The sequence below is a fragment of the Branchiostoma belcheri genome, unplaced genomic scaffold (genome assembly GCF_001625305.1).
Source record: "Branchiostoma belcheri isolate BF01 breed outbred unplaced genomic scaffold, Haploidv18h27 scaffold3, whole genome shotgun sequence".
In the NCBI taxonomy this organism is placed as follows: domain Eukaryota; kingdom Metazoa; phylum Chordata; class Leptocardii; order Amphioxiformes; family Branchiostomatidae; genus Branchiostoma; species Branchiostoma belcheri.
In genome coordinates, this window is record NW_017803909.1 from 7684899 (window position 1) to 7707793 (window position 22895).

The following is a 22895-nucleotide window of genomic DNA, read 5'->3' on the forward strand; positions in this document are numbered from 1 at the left end:
AAAAAATCCAATGCGATTTCAGGGCAGCAAAACTGGTATATTTCTGAATAAGGCAATCTTTGTGATATGCACACATACTGCTTTACATTAGCACATTTGAGTCAGTGTTTTATACTTTGGGCATTTAAACTGCAGAGACAACACCAAGATGGGTCCTTTATTTTCTGGGAGGTACCCTAAAAATCAGCCCAAGGCCCTTCTAGTAACCATTTTCCGTCACAAGGTCGGGAATTTTTTTATCCATTAGGGTCAATATAAAATGGGATAGTGTAGTTTCAACTCACTATGTAGAAAACTGACTAGAATATTGGCTTTGATAAATCAGGTTTCTAAGCCCTAAATATGTATGTTGTTTGTAACTGCAATTAGCCCTCGGGCAAGTACAGTCAAACCTGCCTATAGTGGTCACTCAAGGGACTGGCCAAATTTGACCACTATGGCCAGGTGACCACTATAGAGAAACAGCCGGTTAGTTGACCCCCCCCCCCAAAAAAAGGGACACATGCTTTGAGTACCAACAGTGATGTCTTTATTCTGAAACATATGAATACATACATTTGCAAAGGTAAACCCCTTTTATATGTACATGTCTTAGTTCAATAATTTGTTGTTCTTTTGCTTTAGTTGTACTTTATTTTGTACTTGCTTGAAAAAAAAAAGAAATACAGAAATATTGCAAAGATACATACACTCAACATATTCAGTTCATCTATTCTGGGACAATGAAACCATTTATATTAAAACATACAAAATCACTGGTTGTCATTTACAGTACTGTTCTTGTGTACATACTAGTACTACATGTGGCTAAAGAAAAGAAAGCGAATCAAGCAACAAACTTTCAACTCCAAACAAATTTCTATCGACTGCAAAATCATTTAATCTAAGCTCAGCTTTCGACGATTTCTTCAAGCTCACTCTCTCTGCCAGTCGGATCACTTCCACCTTTTGGAATAAGTTCGGCGTCCGTCTTTCTGCTTTCGCCATCGTTTCTCCGCAATCGCCACGTTACTAGTAGTTGTTGTTGTTGTTAGTCGAAAAGTGGAAGAGAACAACATCGCCATGTTTTTGTTCTTTGGTGAACACTTGCTTCGTGCGACCGACATACGCCACAGCGAATTCCAACCACGTAAATAAGTTATTTTGTACCAAGATGCTGTCTATTTAGTTAACAGCAAAATAATTGTTCGTCAGTTGCCAGTTACTTTCCGTTTTTGGTCGTTTTTGAACATGAAAACTTAGCGAAAACTCTCCTTTGTTTACGGCTTGGGTTTCTCCCCGCGTGGGTTGTCTGCCTCTACCATTATGCCAATGTGGTAGTCAACAGAAAATTTTCTCCTTTCAGACTTATATCTTTTCTAAAATATCCACTACAGTGTTAAATTTACATCAGGAATTACTTGTAGTAATGTATTTCAAATGTTTTCATAATGTAATTACATCATTTGACGCTAATGAAGTTAAATACAACTCGGTGTATCTACCTCCATAACAGTGGAGTCTTCCGATGACCCCAATTGACCTCCATCTGCAGATAACATGCGCCATCTTGGAAAAATACGAAACGCATTTACGAACCAAATTTCTTTAATTATGCCCATGAAAAACGGAAGCTATGCACATATCTACGCATTTCAAGGAATGGAGAAACCAAATATGGATATTCTTAAGTTTTTTTGTAAAGATAATTGCCGTAATCTTCGCCGAGCGGCCGAGTCCATTGAAAGCTCCATGCGGCACGCACGGCACTGGTGTTGGGGAAAACGCAGATATCAAAGACACCCGCGACCGCAGATACTTTGTGTCAAAAGCCAGTTTTCCTTTATTTCATACACATATGGAGTTTAATTTTCAGTTCACATTTTAGTAATGTAGCGATCGGAAAATTATCACAAGGCTCATAACGATCATAATAACGATCGTAGCCCGAGGTGGGGTGGTGTTACGGCCGTGGTGCTTAGCGGGTTACGGCCAGCCGCGACCGCTATCGGCGGTGTTGACATGCCGGCGGGACCGGAATGGGGTGACCGCTGACCGCGTTGAACAGTGACCGCTATAGACACGATTCTTAATGCTTACGTCAATGAGAAAAATTCAAGGGACCGGCAAAAACTGACCGCTATGGCCGAGTGACCACTATACAAAGGTGACCGCTAGTACAGGTTTGACTGTACTTGTCTCAAATAACAAAGTAAATAGTAGGTTGAATGCAAAATTCAGATTTTTCTCACCTGAGAGTCATCGTCGGTCTTCAAATCACCTGGTCTGGTCCAATCTTCTCTTGTCAGGTTTATGAAGAATTCACCACTACTGCATCAGTCAGCAGCCACCTAGCTATACAAACATTAGAAGTTACACACTTGTCTCAAATAACATCAAATAGCTGTAGTTAAAATGCAGGATTGGGATTTTTTTCTCACCTAACAGAAATTCCTCTTTGGTCTTCAAATCATCTGGTCTGGTCCAATCTGTCTTGTCAGGTTCAGTATAAGTCCTCACCACAGCATCAGTCATAGACATTACTATACAGACATTAGAAGTTACACACTTGTCTCAAATAAGACCATATAGTTGTAGGTAATATGCATAATTGAGATTTTTCTCACCTGATATTCCTCTTCGGTCTTTACATCATCTGGTCCAATCTTCTCTTGTCAGGTTCAGACAGTAGTCTTCACTCCTGTATAAATCGGCAGCCACCTAACTATGCAGACAATAAACATTACACACTTGTCTCAAATGATACCAAGTAAATGGTGGGAATTTTTCTCACCTGATATTCCTCTTGAGTCTTCAAATCATCTGATGTGGTCCAATCAGTCTTGTCAGGTTCAGACAGTACGTAGTCTTCACTACTGCATCAGTCAGCAGACACCTAACTATACAAACATTAGAAGTTAGACACTTGTCTCAAATAAGACCAAATAGCTAAGCTAAAATGAATAATTGGGATTTTTCTCACCTATATAGATATTCCTCTTGGACCTTCAAATCATCTGATGTGGTCCAATGTCAGGTTCAGACAACAGTCTTCACTTCTGCATCAGTCAGCAGGCACCTAACTATGCAGACATTAGAAGTTACTAGTATACACTTGCTTCAAGTAACGCCAAATAGTTGTAGGTAAAATGCAGAATTCAGATTTTTCTCACCTGATACTCCCCTTTGGTCTTCAAATCATTTGGTCCATTCTTCTCTTGTCATTCTTCCTGTATCAGTCGGCAGCCACCTAACTATGCAGACATTACAAGTTACACACACTAGTACTTGTCTCAAATAGTACCAAGTAAATGGTGGGTTAAATGCAGAATTGGGATTTTTGTCACCTGATATTCCTGTTGAGTCATCAAATCATCTGTTCTGGTCCAATCAGTCTTGTCAGGTTCAGACAGTATAAGTCCTCACTACTGTATCAGTCATCACCTAACTATATACAGACATTAGAAGTTACACACTTGTCTCAACTCAAATTAACTGTAGGTAAAATGCAGATTTCAGATTTTTCTCACCTGATATTCCTCTTTGGTCTTCAAATCATTCGTCCAATCTGTCTTGTCAGGTTCAGACAGAACAAGAAGGTTAAACCTCCTTGGACAGAAGTTCTCACTTCTGCATCAGCCATCACCTAACCATACATACATTATAAGTTGAACATTTCTCTCAAATTAAAAACTAGCAATGCACACACACACCTTAAATTTATATATAATGATATTAATTTTTTTATATTATATATATTAATATCTTTACTTTAAAACAATTACAGCGATACCTCGACAAAAACTGTACATAATGACCATAAAAGATGTGCATCATCACGGACATAATGGCACACCACATGCCAAATTACACAGAAATACTACGTAGAGAACAATGTGTTTTGGCTGCGAACATCTTAAAGATTCGTATCCCCCCCCCCGTTACGTCTGCATGAAGGATGCCCCACCCCGCTGCTATTGCTATGGGTTTTTCTGGACCATTCCAATTTGCCTCATAATTGTAGGGGTGCATATGAAATATTACATTGACCGCGAAAACAGCAACGGCAAAATTACACATTCGTGCATCAATACAGGCATGCCCGCAGATGGCGTATAAAGTTGCATGCCGATTACACAAAGGAAACCCCGTGCTCTAGCTGCGAACACGAAAAAACGGCTCTTCACAACACTCTGTCCGGAGGTCCAGATAGACCTCCCCAGATTTCAACTTCAAGTTTTCAATGAAGAAATCGGTTGATGAAAGAAGAGTCATCCTGCTGCTCATTGATATAGTCATCAAAGGACTTCGAGATGCCCCTTCGTGTCTACAGACCTACTATGATTCAGACCCAGGACCACAACGCCACTGCCATAATTTTGTTCTTCCCATGGTTGTCAATTTGTGTTCCCCCAAAAAAACAACTAAAAGTTACATAAACTACATTATACCTCTGAAAACATTTCTCTTGGTTTGGAGCTCCTTGATATATTTCAATTCAGAATCTGGGACATATTACTAGTATATAAGGAGCTTCAGTAACAGCAAGAAGGCATACAAATGATCATATTCAAGTATTGTTGGCTCTGTCATCAATTTGTTGACATGGCACAAATAAAAATTATAATCTCAGTTGTGTTAAAAAAAACTAATAACATGTATTTACATACCTACTGTACCATACCAACTGAAGCATTTTTGGTCTGTCATCAGATCTAAGGTCTAAGGTAAGGTCAGTTTGTCTAAGGTGTTCACGACAAATATACAAAATTTCAGATTTTACCAAAGTCAAGTTGGAGAGTCTGTTTGGGATTTACCGCTCAACAACTGATTAACATTCATTAGAAAAATCATGACCTGTTCTAGACCAAAACACCGCCTCTCTTACAGTCCTTAAGCCTATAGTGGATTCTTGGTGTCTTTTCTACCTGCAAATTTACCTTCCTGAGCACTGTGTGACGTATATAATTACCCTGGATACGGTGTTTGATACATAAAACAACTCTGTTACCGCCCCCCTCCCCACTCGAACTTACCGGTCGTCTGTCTCCCCTCCTTACAAATCTATCACGTTATCCATGTCATCCTCTACACAAACGGTACTATCGTGTCCCCCCTGTATGCTATCGGTCTCGGAACACTTTTTTTTAGACTGAAACGCATAGAATTTGACCAAAACACACAGGACAACAACAAACCACGTTTCAAGCAAAGCTGTTCAGGTCAGGGGTCACATAAAGGCGCCCCTCAGCGGATTACTTAAAAAGTGTACCTCTTAAGATAGGTGTCGTTTTCCTATTTCAGGATCATTAATTTCACCCTCATTGAATAAAATTTGATTGACCCGTGTTTAAATAATTCGTGGTTACGGTGAAAAAAATTGAATAAACAGTTGAATAAATGAAAGTGCTTTTTATCGACCACGCAAATGCGCCTCCATCGGTTACTTTACTAAGTGCAGCGTTAACACGTGGGGATAATTGCCGAAACTTATTATCGAAATTCTGTCTTTTTGCTTCATTTAACTTAAAGGAGATTTATCTATAATAGTCCGGAGAGTATCTAAGACAATTTAAAGTACAACTTACCACCAAAGCGGGCACGGCGCGTCTTCCTGGGCGTAATTGTTACCCGCTCGTTCTTCCCGTCCATGTACACTCGCCATCTTGGAAAGCTAAAGGCGTGTTTCACGCACGTGTGTCATGCCACCTGTAAATCATAATCAAAATTTGCATTCGATAATCAAGTTTACGATTAGATTTACGACAAGCCAATAGGCAATCATCACACATACAGGCCTGAAAAATACAATGATTTAATTATGACTTTCATCGTACAAATTCGAATTTTTCAATTTTTCTATCTTCATCATTCAACTTTATAAATTTAGGAAAACACACGTTAGTAATTTTCCAATAAATGATCTTTCTTTGACCCATTTATCTTTTGATTGCGATAACAACATTTTCTAGCTAGTAGGTGACGACTTAGATGCCTGTAGGAATACGTCTATAATGACTCGGTACAACAAGAGTAAATTGCACTCGACGTACGTGTAAATATTACATTCGCGTACTTAGATCTTTGAGTGTTCATTTCTCTTTATCGACGATTGTTAAACTGAAAATCCAATTCTTCCCATATCATAGTATCAACGATAAGATCACAAAGTTACAAAGTATAGCCGAATATATCCGAAACGTCCGCAATTTGTGACTAAAAGGACTATTCTGGCGTCAAAAGTTATGCAATGAAATGGCCATTTGACAGTTCTTAGCTGAGCATTAATTCGATTAAAAGGTGGCCAATCAAATCAACGGATATCGTCTGATAACGAGGCTAAAAAATATGCATACTTAAGTCCAGGTGCCGCATTACGTCATGCGAGGTAGTTACGTAATCCTCCAGGCGAATCATGTAGATACATGTATGCATAGTTAAATGTAGGCAGGATTGGGTGTAAATCTTAGCGTTTAAAGTAAAAATAACGCAAACGATTATAGAACTAGTTGTTGCAATATTTTCTATATGATCCTTATTCACGTCTAGGTGTTTTCTGGACGCTTAGAACTAAACAAAAACAAAATCAAGGAAAATATGTTCAGTAACGAAAAATGAAACAAACATCAATAAAACGCATAAACTTTTCTTTCCAGTTTTTCCACCACACCCTTTCTAGAAGTGTAATAATTCATACCTGAGTTGTCCAGAAGAATCTTTCCATCCCTGGCGAACATGCACCCTTTTTTTTACAAAGTGTACTCCCTCACGTTTCAGTTAATTGGATGCTGTGATGCATCCACAGGCGCGATAATACCAATTCATCACACGTGTCAATGAGGGCCTCTAGCAGTTCATAAAATTATTGCAGGTACTTGAGGGGTTTTTTTTACATGCAATAATTTCGCCGACTGCTAGAAGTCGCTTTTGATACATGGCACAGAGGACCATTAGCCTATGTATCCTTGATGCTGATTGGTTATCATCACGGCAACGTTTGTGAGTCATTGAGCCTGGTTGGCTAATACAATTCCTCGTTTGTGATTGGTTAGAAACAAAAATGACGTGTCACTTTACGACCAAATATGGGCAACCGACTTGAAACCATAAAGCCGCTTTACAACTGAAGTTACGAAGGATTTTCGGACGAACGGGACTATTGTGGGCGATTATATTCCCCCAGATAAGCTACAGAGTTGTACGAAATGCCTTTACAGAGAAAAGGAGCCGATTTATGAGGTTAGGAGAGGTGAAAATGCTCGGCAACGGCGTAATATTACAACGAACAGGGGAGGGGGGCATTATGTGGGGATGGCTTTCAGCACCAAGGACAGGGATAGCTTCAGTTTGAACCTGGTCTTTTCTTCATGACAACAAACTGAATATTATCGCACTGACGAAGAATGTACGAAGGAAATCAATTTGTTAATTTTTCGGTGTCATTCTCAATATCATATGAATGGGAAACAGAGCCTCTGGCAGGCGTATAACTATGGCTATCCCCGAGCTGTTACGATTTTACCTTCCACCATGCATCTGCTTGGTTGCCATTCATATGGTAATGAGATCGACACTTCTGCAAAGACTGTGACCACTTCTGCAAGCGATCAGCTCATCGCAAAATCACGTTTTGATGTATAACTTAAGAATAATATAGAATGGTTTATTATTCGATACAAACTCATCGCAGCTCATGAGATGAATTGCGAGTTCACATGTAACGTTACATATACAAATTTCCATGACTGAGTTTGAGTTCCTATCACTGGAAAGTGTCACACTCACTGCACGATCGTCGTACGTAGTCACAAAGTAAAGGGCTTATACTTGAACTTATGTTGTACAAGATTGAGCTGTCTCAAATTGGTTCTGAATCTACAGCCAGAATTTACTCTCCAAGCTTGGAGAGTAGCCAGAATTGGCCAAATGCCAAATGTGATTGATGGCAGCAGCATAAGTAACAACTCAATGCAAATATTTAGGAAATGTTGATTTGATTATATGGATGACATCCACTGGGGACCCCAAAACTGATGCGAGTGTGCAAATAAAACAAAGTTTTGAAAAAAAAAGTTGCTTTCATTATGAAATCTACGTGGTTATGAAGGTTGAACAAATGACACAGAGTATGGTATGGTGAATAATCTACTCTTCAAATTCATTTCTTTACGTTTTCGTCTTTTTTTTGCAACTTGCGGTATTAATTTGGCTTACTTTGCAACTGTTTTGTACGATGACATGGCGAAATAAAAAAAAAACAGGCTAAGGCACCCCATGATAGCCGGAAATGTTGCAATATGAGCCATGAAGTCAACATACCAGGCTGGTTTATAAGCAACACGTACCTATTGGGCTATTGTACTCTGTCTGGTAGCTTAAACAAAAAAATGTTTCACAACAAAGACACCAGATTGATTTTCAGAATTTTTAATTCTGTCCGTTTGGTTTATCTGCTATGGCTTTTTCATATGGTACAGCGTGGAGCTTATAACGTGGAAACTTTGCAACAAATGTAGCAGCACATGTCTACACAGCCTGGCTACCTGGCAATGTGGCAACAGTGTCTGCCACCACTCTAACATACACTGTAGACTGCAAAGACCAAACTAGTAAGTAAGAAATCATATTCTTCCTCGCCATTACTTCTTCTCAGCGTTTCAACCAACTGTTCCATTTCCCTTCTTAATAATAAGCTATACAATATTGCGAACCTTTGTCGCATAATATTCTGTACAATTAATACACAGTCAAGCAACAACGTTAAGATTTTGAAGTGAAATCTAAACCATTGGTAGCATGAAAAAATGGTCTATGTTGACTTTGAAATACATTAAAATGGATACATACAAGCACCTCATATAGCCTGCGGTGTGCAAATTCGCTGTTTTAAGGCATGAAAATGTCTAAAATCTGTGCGCAGGCCTTGCACAATCATACACATTAAAATTGTCTATATCACAGTTTCCTCCATATCAGTATCTACAATTAAGATAGTTGTCCATAATTATTTATAAACATTCAGTACACTCTTAAAACACTATAGTTATTATTATTCTACAATTCACTCATCAAACAACTCTATGGCAATATATTAGTTATCTTAAAAAGGCAAAGGCACTATCCTGCTATAATATAATTATAGAACATTATCAAAAAATCGTGCTCCGTTTTCGGGGCCTGTCGAAATTCATTTAGTACTGTTCCAAACGTCATGGTAATGACTTTTTTCATGATTTCTACATATAACAACAATATTACCTGTTCCCATAAATTTACAAGTGCTTGCTGATTTGAATATTGGTAGTATTTCTACCCCCAAGGCCATCATTAAAGCTGCATTTTCAGCGATGTTAAAAATTTATGAAATTCAACGATAAAAGCTACTGTACAGAAAAAACCTGCCTCCTTTAAAAGCATGGTAAACGTCATTGAAGTTCCTCAGAGTAAAACATACTTCCCATCCCGGCAAGCATATGCAGAGTTCACGCTTTCGTCTATTCTGTTTTTAAGTTACAAACAAGCCAGCATATACAGAGCAATCTTAGTTACAACAATGTCAACCTGCACAGTCCCATACTTAGGTGTCACTTAGCATACATGTAAAATCAGCATCTTTACAGTGAAGTAAGGTGAGAATATACAACCGTCTAAAAGTCAATTCAGCACAGTAATACCATTTTTGCTGTTTTTTTTCTTGTCTTGCCATGTCATGGCTGGCACCTAATAAACATTAAATCTGTCTCCAGATTATAGTTATTTCTGAGCCATTATACATGTACCTTTCAATACAGTTTGCATCCAAGCAAAGGCTCTGAATGACAGCTAAGAGCGAGTGGACATTTTGAGTGCAACATCGCAAATAACAAAGAATGGACAATTGATTCCACACATAAAATAATTTTACACTGACACAAACAACAAGAGATCACAATCAATGCTCAGTACCTTTGCTTGGATACCTTACAATGGACCTAAAGAACTCTCAGCTACAACACACCCCCATGCATATATTCCAAAAATGTCATCATCAAGATGTGACTGCCATAAGTTTAATTCCTAATTGATTTTGCCAAGAAATTATTTCACATCATTTACAGCACAGAAATTTTGTACTTTCCAGAAAACAGTTTAAGTTACTAGAATCAATAGAGGGTGGTTTGAAGCTGGGAGATCGTAGGCATACGTGAACCTGGCACAGGGAGTAAGGATCAGTACACCTATATGTTGACCGGGTTGCTTTTGGACGTGATGCCTAGTGCCTTGGACTCCTGTTCGCTGAGCCCGCTCTTCAGTGTTCTGCGTACTGTGGTGAGGAAGGAAGCGTTAGGTAAAAGCAGAGCTACTACAGAAGCACAGACAAGCTCCAAACTGGGTCAGTGGCCGTCAGTGTTAACATGCTGTAAGTTATTATAAACTTTAACAAAAATCACCTTTTTCTAGTGGTTTCCACCTTTTCAGTTGATAAATTTGTGTGGAATCAACAGGCAAAACTTCGTAACTAATTTTGAACGACAGAAAAACTTGCATGCCTCAAACCAAATAAGAATTTTTAGAGGTGTATCAATAAGACACTTACTGAAAGTCCTCTATTTTCTATTCAATTTTTGGAACAGAGTGTTATAGGCAAATGATAAGTAAACTACTTACAGGTAGCTGCACTACCAGGACAATTAAGACATGAAAAAATTGTAAGAGAAGAACACAAAATGTAAATATTTCATACTAACTAACGTTATAAACTAGAAATTAAAACGCTGCATGCCAAGCTGTATATGATGTAGTGGTGCTTACTATGATCAATACAGCACTATACATAATAAAAAAAATTATTGCTTATAAGTTCTATAACTAGTATTAACTTGAAAACTAGTAATGGTGAAAATATATCAGCTTTCCTTTGAAAGAAGTTAATTTTCTAGCTATGAATTTAAGAATAAGAGTCTAATAGAAAGAGGGGAGAGAAAATAAAGTTGTACATGTGTGTCAGAAAATTCCACAGAATAAAGAAGTACAGTTTAAAAACATTCTCTGTAAGAACTCATTGTGGGGATGCTAGATAGAAAGATAAAAGATAAGTGACATGGGTGATAGCCAAGATACTGTAGAGGAATGGGCATAATCTGAAGAGGAACCATGCATACTCAAATCATCAGTCTACAATCTACAACTACTGTAAACCTGTTACAATGTAGTGATACTGTATTTCTCTTTAAAACTTGGAAAATCTGAATCAGTGAGCAGATGGATGACTTCAGCTTGTTTTTTACTTGTTTTACAAGACTTTTAAGTGCTACATGTTTTCACTGGTAGGGCATGAGAAAGACACGAAACAAGTGAAAAATGGTGAAAACAAGCTTCTGAAAAAACGTTTCATCAGGTTGGTAATCTATAGGATACAAGAGTCAGTTTTCTTTTACACAACCAAGATTGTCTTGCTTACGTTTTGGTGTCTCAGAGCTTCTAACTGGAGTTATACTTCTCACCGCTACATGTAGCCGATGCAGTTAGTGATTTTGAGGTGAAAATCCTACAACCACATTGGCTACATATAGCGGTGAGAAGCAGAACTTCAGTCAGAAGCTCTGAGGAAGGTGTCTGATAGACACCGAAACATAAGCAAGGTGAGACCATCTTGGTTGTGTAAAAGAAAACTCCAGGACTTGTATCATATAGCATGAGGCCAAAGAAAAAAAATGTCGTGTTCCCTGTTTCAGTCCTGAAAAAATTTGAGTCGGTAGGTAGAGATTATCTTTTTCTTTCTTTCTTTTTTTTAGACTTCAGTGATATCTATATAGGGGTCCAACTTATACAAATTTGAATACAGTTTAACAAAGTAAAACTTGCATGAGGACACTTTTATTTTCAACGTCAATGTTAGAAAATCAATTGTACGACATTTTATCACTCAGGTGTCTGATCATGGAGCTAGAAAAGGTTGATCAGCTGGAAAAATTAATTAGTTATGTCCCTTGCAGGGGTCCACCCCCAAAAAAAGTCTAGGGTTGGCAGGTTTTTGTAGGGTTGGTCGGGAAACAGGAAACACAACATTTTTTTCCTAGGCCTGACCATAAATCGTGACCTGATGGTTACATTGTACTCACATGATTTTCTGTTGACTTGTCGCGCCCTCTTCCTCTCCCTGGGGATGAGGCGAGTTCCGGGGTTTGTCGCCGTCTTCACCAGCCTCTCCATGATCTCCTCCGTGTTGTCGTCTGGGTCGGCGTCCTTCGCACGTGAAGACCCACTGCTGCGTCCTGAGGAAGACATGGTCACTGTTACACCTCCATAGCACACAACACAACAGATTTAACTACATTAAGTAAAGTACATGACATTGTATATCACTGTTACTAATAGGTACATTATACCCTTGAGCACAAATTTCATTGTCTATATAATTGTCATTATTTAAAAGGATTACAGTTGTATCAAAAAGGGTTTTCCTTTTGGTTCTCTGATGTTAAAATCAAGCCTAGGTTTTGTAGATAAGCCAAATTTGCAATGGGATCAACTCAAATAGAATAATTACACATGGCACATACATGTAACACTACTATCATCAAACGCATTAAGACAGTGTCATGAGGCTATCTCGCACAATTGTCTGTATTTAAAGATACAAACCATACGTGTGCAGGGCACTGTAATATTGTGCCAAACTGACTGGTCGCTAGTCATAGATTGGTATTTGACATCTCAAAGAACCTCTAAAAAACAGTAAAAGGTTTGCTAACAATCAAGAACATGCAGGGAAACAGGTGCTGTTGTGTCATGTGGGTCTGTAAACACTGCAAACTGCATGCATGCTGGAACAGTGAGGTTAGACAGAGGATGTACATGTGTGATATCTAAAAAACTTCACAGGGGAGATTATAAACCACAATTGATCATGTTAGTCCAGGTCCAGGGAAGAATAAAAGAAGTCTGTGTGAAACAAACAAGGGAGTACTGAGTTTGAAATGCACTTCAGCTTACTGGCATAGGATGGATACTGTAGGTTGTCCAAAAGTTGAAAAAAAATCTATGAGAAACTTGGGTTTCATAAACACAAAACACCATGATGTTTGGGTTTTCAGAAGTGCAAAATATTAAATATAAAAACTGTCAATACATGCAAAAATCAAACTATTCCTGACCAGACCAGAATATGTTGATTTTTGTATCATATTAAGTTGTACTACCCCGCTAAATTGATTCAAATAAAGATTGATTGATTGATTGATTGACTGATTGGTTGATTGATTGATCGATTTGAAGTTTGCTGAGCTGCAGTTCAACACGGTCTGATCCCAATAACAGGACATGCACATGGGTTAGTAGCCGCCACCATTTAGAATCAACATAAGTTACGTTCCAATACCTCCAGAGAACATTTTCTTTACAAAGTTGGGTTCCTTGGTGGAGTTTTCTGAAGGGAGGGGACACACAGGGAGTAAACAGTGGTTACCACAACAAAAGTACACGTCCCAGTTAAGCAAGTCTGGGTCCATACACCGTAGCTGTGTGAAGATACATTCAGGAAAGTCCCCAAACAAAACATCACAAAACCTTGGAGTAACTCAGGAAAAATTGTCTGCAGTACATAATTGTAGGTCCATCCTCTTTCAGAGCCAAATCTAGAGGTTCTAAGCTTAGACCACACCAATTTAATTTGTTGGTTCTTGGATTCGCCTCTTCATTTTTTTCTGATTTGCAAAAAAAAAATTCTGGTTCTGAATCAACTCAAAGATGCTCATATTTTGCCCCCAACAGTTGAGGAAAGTCCTTTTCTTTATAGTTGTTTTAACCTAGCCTTTTGTGTTGACTTCATGGCTCCTATCAAAGCATTTGAGGCTATAATAGGATGCCTAGACCTGTTTTAATTGTTTTTCTGCCTGTCACTTCAGATTTTTTCTGAAAAAATCCGAGAACTAACATTGGCGTGGTCTTATGTGCATACAGAACTTCTGCCCTGAACAATGCATAATAATGTAGCAATGTCCTCACTATGCTAACAGTCGTCTACCACTTCTATTGAAGTAACTTCCGTGAACAGTTTCATCAGGTTGGTAAGACACTGAGTAAAGAGACTTTTTTTACACAACCAAGTCTTTTATTCAGCCAACGTTTCGGTGACCGTCTGTCACCTTTTTCAGGGCAATTCTAACTGGTTCACATTGCACTGCAGCACAGGTGTCACTGCTATAGATGCATTCCCAAATGCACAATATTCACATACATGTATCTACAATGCAATGCAATGTGAACCAGTTAGAATTGCCCTGAGGAAGGTGACAGACGGTCACCGAAACGTCGGCTGAATAAAAAACTTGGTTGTTTAAAAAGAATCTCTTTACTTATTGAAGTAACTGTTCTACACTCGACGGCATTTTTCAGTCAGCAAGAGACAAAAAAAACGGAAAGTCTAACAAAAATGCAGTAAGACATTCAGTCATAAATTCTTTTCTGAAATCTCCAGGGACATAAGGAAGAGTGTGGGTACAGGTGTGTGAGACTTACTTGCTTCCCCAGTAGACTTGCCACGGGTTCTAAGCCGGGGCTCCATGGAGGTGTTGAGGTTGACCTCCCCGTTCATTGCACTGTGTTTCAGAACGGCCTTCAGGGCGTTGGCCTCTTCCTCCTCCTTCTTCTCTTTCTTAGACTTTCCAGCAAAGTTCTTGGTCTACAGAGAGGCAAGGATTACAAGTCTTAGACATGTTTGTATTTTTCTCCTTCAAACATGTGACTCAACAGTTCATATCCTTACCTTACAGCCCAACCTGCAGTGACCATGTCTAACAGTTTACAAAATCTGCCCTATTTTGACTTGTGGACTATATAGGCATGCAAAAAGACTTTCCTCCTAGCACAATTTCTTTACATAGCCACAGCATAGTGACCTGCTACATGTATGCCAAAACATCAATATGACATCAAAAAGAAAGCTGAACTGTAGTTATATAATGTACTCAGAAAGCCACAAGTCAAAAAGGGAACAACCAGTAAAGGTGGATTATGTAACAGCCCTTTCACCAAAGTGCAGTAGCATAACATTGTACAATCATAAAACACAGTCTTTAGGCCACACCAATTTAATTTGTTGGTTCTCAGATTTTTTCACTAAAAATATGAAGCAACAGGGCTATAAAAATAAAAACAGGTCTAGGCATCCTATTATAGTCCCAAATGCTACAATTGGAGCCATGAAGTCAACACAAAAGGCTGTGTTAATATTGAAACAACGAATTTTGAACTTTTAATCAAACCACTGCATTGATAGATTGAAAAACTACAACAACTAGGAAGAAAATAACTTTCCTCAACTGTTGGGAGCAAAATATGAGCATTTTTGAGTTGATTCAGAACCAGAATCTTTTTTTTTTTTGCAAATCAGAAAAAAATGAAGACGAAACCAACAAAGTAAATTGGTGTGGCCTTAACCAGATATGACAACAGGTGCAGAGGCAACACAGGTGAGAGAGAGAGGCAAAGCTACCTGGAAAATAAACCTGACACCAACACAGTTATACATGTACACTACACAGACCCCATGTGCACCATCATGTCTCACCATCATCTGAGATAAATCTGCATGTGCTTCTGGGAACCTCCGTCCAAACTCCTGATGGTTGGAAGGTAATGACAGAATGAGAACAGTGGTTTCTGTCAGTTTGATTCTCAGTCTTTGTTTGCCATTTTGTATCCAAACATCATGCATCTACTAGTAGATACATGTACAATCATGACTTGTACATGTACATCTACAGTTCTTGGGAAAACATGCCCAGTCATATTTAGTGAACCATATTGTCTTTGCGCAACCCGTTTTGAAAAATACAATTTCACTCTTTTGCCAATTTACTGGTACAGTGTATATGAGTTATGATTTTGCTGTTTGGACTTTTTGTTGTTCCTTTCAAACAATGACAACATTAAGGACAGACATGGACAGAATACAACATTTAGGCAAGAAACACTACAATGAACAATGCATTACATAACATGTTCTTGTAGCATATTGTTGTTCCTTATGTATCATAGCCACAAAGAGCCTTGCATTATATTAAACATTGTATAACAGTAGTGTACATTACAGCAAAATGCATTTTCTATACTATCATGAAAGATCAGATTGTTGGTAGTTACATGTTTAAAATTAAGACTTTTGGTCTAACACAGAAAGTTCTCTCACCTAGAACTTTCACTCTGGTCTTCCTCACTAGACTGACCCAGTGAGGCTTGTCACGTTGCTTCTTTGAAGTGTGATGTCAACACTGGGCCAAAGATGTCTGGCAGACGTATCTTACATCAGGGCCCACCACCCTTCACTGAACCACGACGGGGGCTGACATCGTCTACCAGATACCTTTGACCCAGTGTTGACATCACACTTCAAAGAAGCTACGTGACAAACCTCACTGGGTCAGTCTACTGAGGAAGACCAGAGTGACTGGTCGAAAGCTCTAGGTTAGAGAATGTTTTGTGTTGGACCAAATAAAGTTTTAACTTAAAGCATTTTCTATAGTTCAGAGAAAAGTACAAGATGAGACACCCACATCAGTGATCATCTTGCCCCTGGTCTTGTTCCTCTCTCTCTGGTTGGCCTTCTTCTTCTGCTGCTGTAGAACCCTCTCTCGAGTGGTGCGGTACTCCAGGGCAAACTCACTGATGGTCTTACAGAACTGGTTGATGTTGGTGTCCTTGATGGCCTGGGGTGTCATCCCCGTGAAGATTAACAACTTGTTGAATCTGGAGAAAGGAAAGGATGTAAGTGATGGACTTTTCGATCTATGTACACTCTTTCCGCCTGTTCAATTGATTTCAATACGTTAGACCCTATAGATAAATTCAATTACATTATCAGGGTAGATAATTAATACAGTATTCAAATAGGAAAATACATTAAAGAATGTTTCAATCATAGAGACCACATGTTAGAGAATAGTTAGACCTTTATAATTGTTACAGCATACATATACATGTATTCTGTACATAGGATGACGTTATCCACACATGTATTTAGCTTTGTTAGATCTTTAGTTGTAGACCATACAAAAGTCCCTGTACTTTTTGTTGTGTCAATAAAGAATTTGTCTAATACAGTGCTGTATACTGAACATACAAATACATTTTTGTACTGCTACATTAAGAAAGTGAATTTAAAAGAGATCTACCAAGGTAGCATCAGTAATCCCTGAGTGATGGACACTTCAGATAGCCACATCTTCAAGACATTCTTAAGAATAATAATACAATAACAGTACTGGATTGTTTTGTTTTAATGGAGTGTTCTTGGGTATCCAGCTCAGTTATGGGAGTTGACATAATACTCATGCAAATCATGGATAATATTACGTTGATGAAGGTTAGACATCCAGGTAAACGATACTCGTAAGAAAATTCAAACTCTACTACTGGATCAGTTACGGATTTTTTATTTATTTCCGGACGTTTCGAGTGACATCCATCACTCTTCTTCAGCGTCACAAATGAACAGAGAACCGATTCACTCTTATATACAAGTAACTAGAAACGTCCGGAAATAAATTAAAAATCCGTAACTGATCCAGTAGTAGAGTTTGAATTTTCTTACGAGCATGGATAATATTGTAACATGTTAACAGTGCAAAGACTTCCAGAGGTGAAGGGATTTCTGTGTTAAGACAAGTAAAAAACTGACATGACTAAGTCTTACCTGTTGATAACTCTTCTATGTACAATCTTTAGAATGGCTATTCTCTCTGTACAGTCCTTCAAGAACTCTGTTAATCTGCAAGAAAAAAACAATCATTATGATACTCACTGTATATAACCTCCTGTGACAAAATAGAAAATTATTTTTTCCTCCATCTCTCTCTAAAGCCTTACATGGTATATCATCCTTCTACGAAGTTGGTGATCAGAACTAGACACAGTTGCCGTAACAAAGGTGAAATATGGTCCCCAAATTGTCCAATGTAAAAAAGATAATTATCGTTTCACTTGACACTGTAAGGATTTTGGACCCTGAACAAGACTACTTCCTGAGAGGGGTGAAAGACGCTATTACATCAGGGCCCACCACCATTCACTTAACTGCGACGGGGGCCGACATCGTCTACCAGATACCTTTGACCCAGTGTTGACGTCACACTTCAAAGAAGCCATGTGACAAGCCTCACTTGGTCAGTCTACTGAGGAAGACCAGAGTGACTGGTCGAAAGCTCTAGGTGAGAGAACTTGTTGTGTTGGACCAGAGGTTTTAACTTTAAACAGATAATTATGTTTGTTGAAAAAAGGACCTATCATTCTGTTGTAACGTACTTGTTTTTCATAGGGGAAGCCATGTTGTGTTTAGCAATGGCCTTCAGGTTGTCCCACGATGCCCTGCACTGCTTTTCCATCTTGGCAAGATTCAAGGTCAGCAGTTCAAAGTCAACCTGTCAGACAATCATCAAAAACATAGAAATGATTATTACCATGATAGGATTATCGACATCACACTACATTGACCCTGCAGTTCCGGAGCAAGCAGCTAGGGGGCTCAAACTCATTTCACTTCATCCCCAGCACAAGAGCTATCTACAATGTAAATTTCATGACCCTATCATGTGCAGATCATGAGATATCAAATCCAGAAATTCTACTGCAGTAGCATGATAAGCCGCCAGGGGGCCCAAAATCTGTTTTGAGGTCTCATCAAGACCTACCCACCTACCAAATATCAAGACAATCCATGAAAGCCTTCTCAAGTTATCATGTTAATAAACACACACATACACACGAAGACACAGTACATGTAATTACAGAAGGAAATGTAAAATCATTCAATTAACATGTAAAAGAGGGGAATTTTACTGTGTTGTGCTCCTGTCCCACACATACCTTAGATGATCTTGTGACAGCACCTATTTCTGAGTAGAGGTCTGTGGACTCTGGAAACTTCTCCATGACCATGGTACACAGGTGGTACAGCAGGGACTGCTTATGTACCGTGTCTTTCACCTCGGGTACCTTCGCTAGGTAGTCCAACTGGAACCCCTTACACTATGGGAAAACATTAAATGTTATCATTTGTATAACAGCAACTATAATTACTAATAATTGTAATGGCATAGCTTGTTATCATCAAAACATGCTTCTAGCGGCATTTCCAGTGGTCTGGGAAGGTCTCCATGAAGTTCAAACAGAAGACAACTTTTTCGAGTTGATGCACCTACCTGAGCACCATTGAGGAAGTTGCCAATGGCTAGGAGAGTGGCCAGTATGTATCTTAGAGTCTTGTTGTTCTTGAGCTGTTCCATGGCCTCTTTTAAGTCCATAAGGGGCTCTGCAACTTCCTGTAGCAAAAAAAATGTTAGCATATGTTAGCATCCATGTTAGGTAGTAGCACAGACATACAGCATATAGATTGGTAACAGCAAAAGGAACTATCATGTCCCCGGTGCTGACTGTGTTTCCCTGTCCCTGGTACTGACTGTGTTTCCCTGTCTCTGGTGCTGACTGTATTTCCCTGTCCCTAGTACTGACTGTGTTTCCCTGTCCCTGGTGCTGACTGTGTTTCCCTGTCCCTGGTGCTGACTGTGTTCCCTGTCCCTAGTGCTGACTGTGTTTCCCTGTCCCTAGTACTGACTGTGCTTCCCTGTCCTTGCTGCTAACTGTGTTTCCCTGTCCCTGGTACTGACTGTGTTTCCATGTCCCTGGTACTGACTGTGTTTCCCTTTCCCTGGTACTGACTGTGTTTCCCTGTCCCTGGTGCTGACTGTGTTTCCCTGTCCCTGGTGCTGACTGTGTTTCCCTGTCCCTGGTGCTGACTGTGTTTCCCTGTCCCTGGTGCTGACTGTGCTTCCCTGTCCCTGGTGCTGACTGTGTTTCCCTATCCCTAGTGCTGACTGTTTTTTCCTATCCCTGGTGCTGACTGTGTTTCCCTGTCCCTAGTGCTGTGTTTCCCTGTCCCTGGTGCTGACTGTGTTTCCCTGTCCCTGGTGCTGACTGTGTTTCCCTGTTCCTGGTGCTAACTGTGTTTCCCTGTCCCCTTTGGTAACATTCATTGACCCAGTCCAAATATTGAACTTTCATGCTTTGTCTACAATGTATGTTTCCTATTTTCCTGACCTGTTCCATGGTCTCATAGTCCAGTTTGAAAGCCCAGAAGTTGAGTCTGGCTGTGAGTTCACTGATGGAGGACAGGGTGAGGAGGAACTGCTCCGCTGCCCCTAGCGGCGTGTCAGGGTTCTGCATCTGGGCCTCCTGGATCTTCGTCTTCTCTTCGTCAGACGGGATCATCTTAAGAATCATCTGAAGGAGACACAATGAGAACATCTAAGTTGTCTTGCATCAGGTTTTGAAGCCTAAAACAGTGCTAACTGACTGCACAAAAAAAGAAAGCTATCTGCACTGATCATTAAATTCTAGTAATGACTACTAGGAAAAGGATGGCCTGTTGCGTTTCTTTTTTGCCTTCATCAGAAGGCTATGAAATCATTTTGCTATAGTGTGGGAGAGCTCTTGAAGGCATGGTTCGATGTTCATGATTTTTGGCAGGCAGGTTACCGTTGTATGTGGAGACCAAGGTCAAGTTCAAAAATGGGCCTCATGGGGGGTTCCTACATCACTGCAACAGACCTTTTGTGTTTGTAGTTTTTATAGAATAACTACATGAGTATTTGTGAATGGATGTTCATGATTTTTGGTAGGCAAGTTACCATTGTGAACACCAAGGTCAAGTTCAAAAAATGGGCTTCATTGAAGGTCCCTAAGTTACTGCAATGGACCTTTTGTTTTGTCATTTGTAGCCCCACACCCAAAAATGACCCCTATGAAAGCAATGCCAGCCAAGAGAAGACCATACCTCGATGCCCTCCCTGTTCATGGCCACACTGTCCATGTTGAGGATGGCCTGTTTGATGGTTCTGGGGGGAGGCAGGTTGGTCAGCCCGATGTTGATCTGATTGGACCGCTTGGCGTCCAGGACGATCACCTCATTCTTACCCTTCCCCTCACCTACTTTCTGTAGTGGGCAAAATTTCAGATGTAACAGATGAACTAATCATGCAGACAGGCATGAAAAGGCAATTACAATTTCCAGTGAAGTCCTGGTAGCATGCATGTAGCAAATTCTCATGCGATACTACATACTTTTAAGGACGTACAGTAGATCGGTCCCATAATATGTGTGGTATATAGCTGCAATATATGCTTCTTTGAACCTTGCATAATTGATGTGCAATAACGTTGTAATTTGTAATTTATAATACAGTAATACAATCTTTTTTTGCAAGGAAGGGTTGGATGTTGCTAGTGGAAAGTCATTGTGTTATTTTTTGAGGCCCCAATGCCAAAAAAATATGTCAACTACATTTGGCACAATATATATATGCCACTTACCTTTGGAGTTTGCTCTTTGGTTCTGGACTCGAAGAGGTGCTCCAGCTTGTCTGTATCCAACTGAAACTTCACACCTCTCAAGGTGTCCCACAGACTCTCCTTGTTAGCATTGGCCACAGTGGGCGGCACGTAGTGGTTCACCTCCTTCCAGAATAACCGCACCGTTTTCTTCTTCTTCACTGGAATGGCACTGTTCTTGGGCGCAGGCCCCAGGTGGCTGGACCCCGGGGCTTTAGGAGGGGGAGGGGGTGCTCCAGGGGGTGGAGGGGGCCCGCCGAGTGGGGGAGGAGGGGGTGGTGGGGGCCCCCAGGAATGGCCAGGGAGGGGGGAGGGGGAGGGGGGATTCCACCTGGGAATACACACGGAGGAGGGGGAGGGCCGCCGAACAGGTTGGGTGGCGGGCGCGGCGGCGCGTCCGTCGATGACGCCATCCCATGAAACGGCGAGAGAACGTCCATATCGTCATCCCCGATCAAGTCCGTAAAGTCCATGTCTTTGATGATAAGTTGTCTGTCCGTGTTCATCAGGTTTTCCCACAGCTGGTCTTGCTCGCTCTTCGGCGGAGGAGGAGGGGGTTTCTTCTCCTCCTTCTTCTCCTCCGCCCTCATGGCCTGCAGTCCGTTCACCATCTTTTCCTCGTCAAGTATTGCACCAGATTTTAATTTCTCCGCAACAGCAGCGACTTTCCCCTTGGACGTGATCTCGGGCTGTTTCTTTTCCGTCGGGCTTGACACGTCCTCCTTCTGCTTTTGCTGTACCTTTTCCATCCGACTGGAAATGGTCTCCGACGTCTCGATGGACAGTCTTCTCTTTTCCTTTCCTTCTTTCGATTCGGAATCCTTTGATTCATCACTGTCTTCGTCCTCATCCCCCATCTTGCCTTCCCTGTTTTGTGCATAAAACATGGCCAGCATCCAGCGTTTGTTGCTGGTCAGACCACCGGACTGGCCGGTGGGAGACACAGGACCCATGTCAGGACTTGTCGGTGTCACCGGTTCATCAGAGACACTCTCTGTTCTCTCATCTGTAAGAGGAACATTTTACAAAATCATGGATTGTTCAATAGGCATAAAGAGACATCTTTAACCTTCTCCATGCTGACCAACCTGCAATGCTGGCAAATTTCAAGCAATAGGCTAAATCAGTGAGGAGAAGGTTAAAGTAAGTTCATCAACCAAGTCTTAGACCTTGTCATTAAGTGTTATATATTTCAAGCTTTGGGTAATCATTCACTATCAAGTGAGAAGTTAAAAAATTAATTTGTTATTAATAATTAACTATTGATTGAGAAGTTTACAAATTAATGGGTTATTAAGATAAGAGTTAAAAACAGTTTTAAAACTTTATCATAGAATACAAAATTACTTTGGATCATGCTTTGCATCATCAATACTGATTAGTGAAGGTTTAATTTGGGGATGAAACATTTAGTAAATTTGTCTTAACATTCTCCCTGCTGCCTAACAAAAAGGCTATCTCAATAGGGAGAAGGTTAAACATTATCAGACTTACGTTTAATTGTAACATTAATTATTACTAGTGGTAAACTAGCCCATATTTTGTTCAATCCA

The 22895-nt window shown here is 40.0% G+C and overlaps 2 protein-coding genes across 19 annotated transcripts in view; both read right to left on the reverse strand.

Moving 5' to 3' along the window:
- Nucleotides 1–8390: 8390 nt before the first annotated feature.
- Nucleotides 8391–21434, reverse strand: LOC109473425 (FH1/FH2 domain-containing protein 3-like). Its single transcript, XM_019773284.1, has 12 exons — nucleotides 21420–21434; nucleotides 21325–21384; nucleotides 20789–20947; nucleotides 20053–20235; nucleotides 19158–19277; nucleotides 18823–18984; nucleotides 18262–18377; nucleotides 17654–17728; nucleotides 16515–16707; nucleotides 14479–14641; nucleotides 12081–12233; nucleotides 8391–10282 (listed from the first exon to the last, which is right to left on the reverse strand). Exons 1-12 carry the CDS (start codon nucleotides 21432–21434, stop codon nucleotides 10197–10199), a joined length of 1485 nt encoding a protein of 494 aa, XP_019628843.1. The 3' UTR covers nucleotides 8391–10196.
- The window catches only part of LOC109473773 (FH1/FH2 domain-containing protein 3-like), a 69024-nt gene continuing 67529 nt past the window's right edge, over nucleotides 21401–22895 (reverse strand). For all 18 annotated transcript variants that reach the window (XM_019773818.1, XM_019773816.1, XM_019773812.1 and 15 more), the window contains one exon: nucleotides 21401–22348. In XM_019773818.1, the coding sequence (XP_019629377.1) occupies nucleotides 21501–22348 (848 nt within the window). In that variant the 3' untranslated portion in view covers nucleotides 21401–21500. The remainder of the gene's footprint in view (nucleotides 22349–22895) is intronic.